Source organism: Poecile atricapillus, chromosome 6 (genome assembly GCF_030490865.1).
Source record: "Poecile atricapillus isolate bPoeAtr1 chromosome 6, bPoeAtr1.hap1, whole genome shotgun sequence".
NCBI lineage: Eukaryota > Metazoa > Chordata > Aves > Passeriformes > Paridae > Poecile > Poecile atricapillus.
In genome coordinates, this window is record NC_081254.1 from 11,891,135 (window position 1) to 11,897,134 (window position 6,000).

Here is a 6,000-nt window from a genome sequence, read left to right on the forward strand (position 1 = left end):
TGTGCAGCTGGGACAGGAGGTACTCATGCAGTGAGTGATCTAGACTGATGTCCAACTGCTCATTTGGCTCTTTAACATTGTTTTAAATAATACCTTTACTAGGGTCCAGAGCATTCATCAGCCAGGCCTGAGAGGTTTCTGCAGATGAGCAATGATGATTCTGATGCCTATCCAGTAAGTAGTTTTGTCCTTTCCTTGCTTTTCACATCCCAGAGATTTTTTCTTAGTAGCATCCTTTTAGCTGGGTATAGCAGTTAGGACTTAGCTTCAAGTCTTGGTGTAACATTAACTTGATCCCAGTAAAAGTAATGGAAGTATGCAGCATTGCTGCTCATTGGAAAGCTGGGGTCACATACAATTAATCTCTGGCAGCATGATCTTTTTATGGCTCTTCCTCAGGGCCAGTGATCCTGCTTGTTTATATTGCTGTGTGTACTGTAAATAGTTGTCTCTAGCCAATTTCTAAAGGAGGTCAAGTGAGACTACCCTGGCTCTTTGCAGTGGAGCAAAATTGTACTGCTAGGAGTATGGAAATGGGGAACTTCTAATTTTGATTGGGCTAAGACTTTCATAGATTGGTCACTTCTACAGATAAAGTACATAGCTCTACAGGTTGGGAGAGAGAGTGAAAGCTAACTGTACACTCAAAATTTTAATTATAGTTTAATGTTCTTTCAAAGCAGTTCTATTTTTTTTCTTCCATCTGCTCATGTCCTAGTCCTCCTCAGTCTTCATTCCTGGAATTCCTATGTTTTCGGTATTAATGGAATCTTTTTGTGTTTACTTGCATAAATTTTTAGGAAGTAGAAACAGAAAGGAATTATTTGTAGGGATGCTTCCCTAGCTAATAAAACAATCTCAGCTGAGAGCTGCTAAATAATTTTTTTGAGGAAGGGAGTTGCTGAGAATCAGAAATAGCAGGATGGCTTTCAAAGTTTTTTTTTCTGCTTTTTGAGACATTTTCCTAATGCCTTTAATGTTTCTCCCAGGAGTTCACTGAGCAGTTTGAAGTTTCCCAGCTGTATGATTGCAACTGGATTGTGGTGAACTGTTCAACTCCAGCCAATTACTTTCATGTCCTCCGAAGGCAGATATTGCTGCCATTCAGAAAGCCGGTAAGGTTATCTTAATGGACTTGATTATTCCAGGTAAATTAGCCCTCAGACAAGGAGTGGCCTTTGCATGTGACACAGTGCTGAAAAGAATAAGGATTGCTGGTGAAAAACCTTAACTGAACACAGGTTGAAGTTGCCAGTTTGATGGAAAGAAGCTCCGCTCTGATTTACTATGGCTCTAAAACTTCATTTTCAGCTTTGCTTCCATCTGGCTGTGCAGATCTTTGGATGACCTTGTCAAGATATTAATGATGTAGCTAACAGGTTGTAGAACTATCATCTGCATGCCTAATTGCTGGAACTTCAAAGACCCAAGATACAACTGTTGAATGTTTTACTGGTTCATAGCCTGTGATTTGATTTTGTTGTTAAAAAGAAGAATAAGCAGTGAGTTTTGAGAGCCTGTAAAAGGAACAGGCTACCTAAATCTTCTGAATAATTTTGAAACTTTCATGGCTTTCAAAACAGGAAAAATAATTTACTGTGTTTGCTATTCATGTTAATTTATTCTATATCATATTAATTTTGTGGGTTTTGTATGCACAGTGTTACAAATGTTGCATGTGTAATGGAGATAAAGCAGCTCTTGAGTGTTTTGAAAAATTTCTGTCTTACAGCTGATTGTTTTGACACCCAAGTCACTGCTGAGGCATCCAGAAGCTAAATCCAGTTTCGATGAAATGGTGTCTGGTAGGTCACCTCAAAGTGTTGTGGGAAAATAATTAGCTATACCAAGTTGCATGTCAGACTGTGAAGAACAGAATCTGTTCTGCAGAGTTTGTCTTTTCTTTTGGCATAATTTCTGTGGAGTTGTCATAGTGAGATCTAGCAGGGACTTTTTGCTGAATAATTTGCTTTCACATATAGATTCTTAATTTTAATAGGTTTATCTTGTAAACAGCCATTAATCTTAATGGAAAGTGCATATCTGTCTCTGCAGGGAGTTTCCTCTCAAGAGGCTACTATGTCCCTCTACTCTTTCTTCTCTTCATATAAAAAGTTTAGTTCTTTGTAGTGCCCATGCCTCCTGATCCCAAGACTGGTTATGGGATAGGTTGTAATTTGGAAGAATAATGTGCCCAGTTCTTGTTACGATGCTTGGTTTGGGGCTGCTGTGTCACACCACTGATCTACAGTGAGATCAGTGAGTTCAGAGCTGTTGCTGGCATGCCGTCAGCACCAAGAGATACACAGTGAAGGCAGGGGGAATACCAAACACTGCAGTGTTTTTTTCCTGCCTTGCACTGGTTAGACCATGTTGGAGTGGCATTGGGAAATGCAGTGCCTGTAATGAGGGATTAAAGTGACTGTTCAGAGTGAGAATGTGGGCAGAGGTGTGCTGGTCTGTCTCCAGTTCCAGTGAGGGTCTTAGCTGCTGTCAGAAGAAAGCAACTTCTCAGTTTTTTAAAAGCAGCTTTCACTGTGTAAGTGTGGTTAAATATTGTATTATCTTATTTTTGTAAGCATTAAATTTGCTTCTCAAGCAAAGGCATTTGCTGTTTTTATTACTGTTTAAAAGCTTTGTTGAATGGGTCAGATTAGGAATTCTGTAGGCTTTGTGATTTGTCACTTTGTCTTGGGAGACCCCTCTGCTTCAGGTTATTTAGCCTCAATAGTGGCTAAACTCCAAATTAACATTGAGTTTTGCTATGCTTTCATGTTTCTGCTGAAGAGGACAGCAGGTAATAAAGTGTTTCTGACTCTCAGCTAATCCTTTTTGCTCTGCTTTTAATAGAAAGCTGAGAGGAAGACTGACTCCAGCTGACCCAATGAAGCACAGATTCAGTCTTTTTTAATGATGAATTCTGCACTTCAGTGAGACAGGATAATTCTGACATAAATCAGTTCTTCTTTGATATGTTTGTGCTGTTGCTTTTCTTCCCCAAGATAAATGGTTCAAACAGGAGCTTATTCTCCTGGTAAGTGGGTGTGCTGATTCAGAATAGGAAGTTGAGCTGCTGTCTGCTACCCTGCAGTTGTTTAATGTGGAAGTAGTTCTACTCAATCATATATGAGAGCAAAGAAAAGGATCTTTCAGTTCATCAAGTCCCTCTTCCGGTTTCACATATCCCAAGCAAATTGTACTCCCGGGAGGTGGTAGCAGTTAAGATGTGCATCTGAAATGGTACTTGTACTTTAGCATTTATAGATATGGCTCAGCTCTGTGCTAATTCTTGCTTTGGCTATTGTTGTTTTAGCTCTCAAACAGAGGTTTAAATCAAATAAAATATTTTTTTTCTTATAAAAATAAAATATGTGCTTGGGTAAATATTTCTGCAGTTGCCAGGTTTAGTTGCATTATGGATATGTGTTTTGTTTTTATAGAATATTCTGAAATTCGTAAAACTGTATTAATGTTACATGGTTGAGATAATCTTGGAAAGAAGAAAGATTATTTCAGGTGATTCTCTGAAAAATAACCCCAAAATGGAAGAAAAGTTGAGCTGTCCAATCAATTTAAAAGTAAAGATGTAATACACAACACAAAGCTGAAACCCAGTCTACTGTTTATATGATTCTGTCTATTAGGTATTGTGAAAGACTGGATTATTGACAACCTTCTAACTTCTTGAAACAGAACTGCTGAAAGTCACTTTAGCTAAGTTACCAGTCTGAAAAATAGGACCAGAGAGGCAGGAGAGCCCTTTGATCACTGTAACCTGCTGCTTGCTCAGTAAAGGACTAAAGGACTGTTTCTTGGGCTGCTTTATTGAAATGTCAGGTCTGCTGACAGCACTGTTTCTAATTTCTGCTCCAACTAGGTACCACTTTCCAACGTGTGATTCCTGAGAATGGGCTGGCAGCCCAGGCACCACATGAGGTCAAGCGAGTGATTTTCTGCACGGGAAAAGTCTACTATGACCTTGTGAAAGAGAGAAAGAACCAGGACCTGGAGAAACAAGTAGCTATAACCAGACTTGAACAGGTGAGCTCCCTGATCCTCATTTTAAATAGACACCCCTCCTAGAATGGATGGTGATAGCATTTTTCTAGCACTTAGCATCTTACAAGACATATTCTACTCCTTTGTGGCCTTGTGAAGAACGAACACATCAATAGCGTACTGGACAATGAGATCCAGAAAGCTTGATGACTTTTCCAGAACAACATAACAAAATGAAAATTACAAGATGATAGCACCTTAAATTTGTATATGCAGTCTGCTAGGTTTGAATGTTGTGAATAGTACACTTTGATGGTATATTGTCATTCACTGATTAAGGACATGCTACAGCTACTTCACTAAAAAAGCTGTAGGAGTGCAGGTGATCTGGACTATGAACTACTTCTTTTCATACTAATACAACTATAAAATACTTGTGTATTCGTTTCTGAGCATTCAATCAATTAGAGAAACATGAGTCACTCTCCATGGAAAAGTAATGACTTGCTATAGGCTAATACCACATAAGAGGAAGCCTTGGAAACTATTACTCTCTTTTTCCAGATCTCACCATTCCCCTTTGACTTGCTGAAAGAAGAACTTGATAAGTATCCAACTGCTGATCTAGTCTGGTGTCAGGAGGAGCACAAAAACAGTGGATATTATGATTATGTCAAACCTCGTTTCCGCACTATTGTGAACCACACACGACCCATCTGGTATGAGACTTTAAACAATTGGTGTCTCCTGGGCTGTTTTGTTTGCTTTTAAATTTGGTTGGGGTTGTTTTCAGGTATTCATGGGTAAGTCAGGTTCTTCACAAATCAAAACCTCTGAGTCTGGGTTCTTGGGTGAAGGAGGGGAAAATCTAGACTACTGTTTCTCAAGTACCAGATGCACATATTGCTCCTCCTTGTAGATCTAAAATAAATTAGTATCAACTAGGTCTAATTTATTGTTACTTAACACAGCACTTAACTCTTTTGGCTAAGATTCTGTAATTTTAAGAATTTCAGTCCAGCTGTTAGGTTTCTGCAGGAAACAGCTATTGTAAAAGCTCAGTCCAGGCACCTTTGCATTTATTTTAGATGATTGACTCTCAGATCTGCCTGTGCAGCTGTCAAAGGAATGAGAATCTTCATTGCCAAAAGCAAGTTATCTAATTATGAGAGAGTGTACCTGGCTGCCCTGGGAGGGATGGGGAGAAGACACAGCTTAACAATGATGGGAGGGGGAAAGAGAGGGAAGCAGACCAGAAGGTATAACTTGGTACAACTTAGATTGATTTTTATTTAAGAAAGATTGCTGACTAAATATCCAAATCTGCCAAGCTGACTTGAATGCATTAAACAGCATGTTCTCATGCTTGTTATTGTCAAAATAGTGTCTCTTCTCATCTCATGTGTCTGCCCAATTCTTTTTATCATGAAGGTATGTTGGCCGAGAGCCTGCTGCTGCAGCTGCCACAGGCAACAAGAACATGCATCTGGTGTCACTCAGAAGGTTCTTGGATACAGCTTTCAACCTGGAGGCCTTTGAGGGAAAGACATTCTAACTGTAGGGCCCTGACCTGTCTCTGGTAGTCTCTCAAAACACCTGCATCCAGAAGGAAAGTGGAGAGAATACTGAAAATTATGTACTTTTGCTTTATCAAATAAAAGGATCCAGCAGCTGACTTCATTACTCTGTATCTTGCTCCCTAGTTTATAAGCAAGAAACAATTCCATCTTACCTTCCACCTTTTTCTGTCACTTGTCTGTTTAAATTGGGACCTCTGACACAAGAAGCTTCTCCTATCCCAGGATGCAGTGTGTGGTTCAGTGAGGCTCATATCTCAGTCTGTGGGCACTGTCTGATTACTGTAAGTACAGCAGGCATGGACAGCACCATGGACATGCACACAAGAGCCATTACCACAAGGAAAAGAAATTACTTATTTCTGTCTATGTATCAGAGAAGAGTAATGAAACTGAAAAGCAGAGTTGGTAGATGGCTTTGGTA

At 39.5% G+C, this 6,000-nt stretch overlaps 1 protein-coding gene across 1 annotated transcript in view; it reads left to right on the plus strand.

Moving 5' to 3' along the window:
- The window catches only part of OGDHL (oxoglutarate dehydrogenase L), a 47,511-nt gene extending 41,832 nt beyond the window's left edge, over positions 1-5,679 (plus strand). Inside the window, exons 18-23 of the mRNA XM_058841927.1 lie at positions 103-174; positions 990-1,115; positions 1,733-1,805; positions 3,878-4,041; positions 4,564-4,718; positions 5,431-5,679. Of these exons, the coding sequence (XP_058697910.1) occupies positions 103-174; positions 990-1,115; positions 1,733-1,805; positions 3,878-4,041; positions 4,564-4,718; positions 5,431-5,554 (714 nt within the window). The 3' untranslated portion in view covers positions 5,555-5,679. The remainder of the gene's footprint in view (positions 1-102; positions 175-989; positions 1,116-1,732; positions 1,806-3,877; positions 4,042-4,563; positions 4,719-5,430) is intronic.
- The last annotated feature ends 321 nt before the right edge of the window (positions 5,680-6,000 follow it).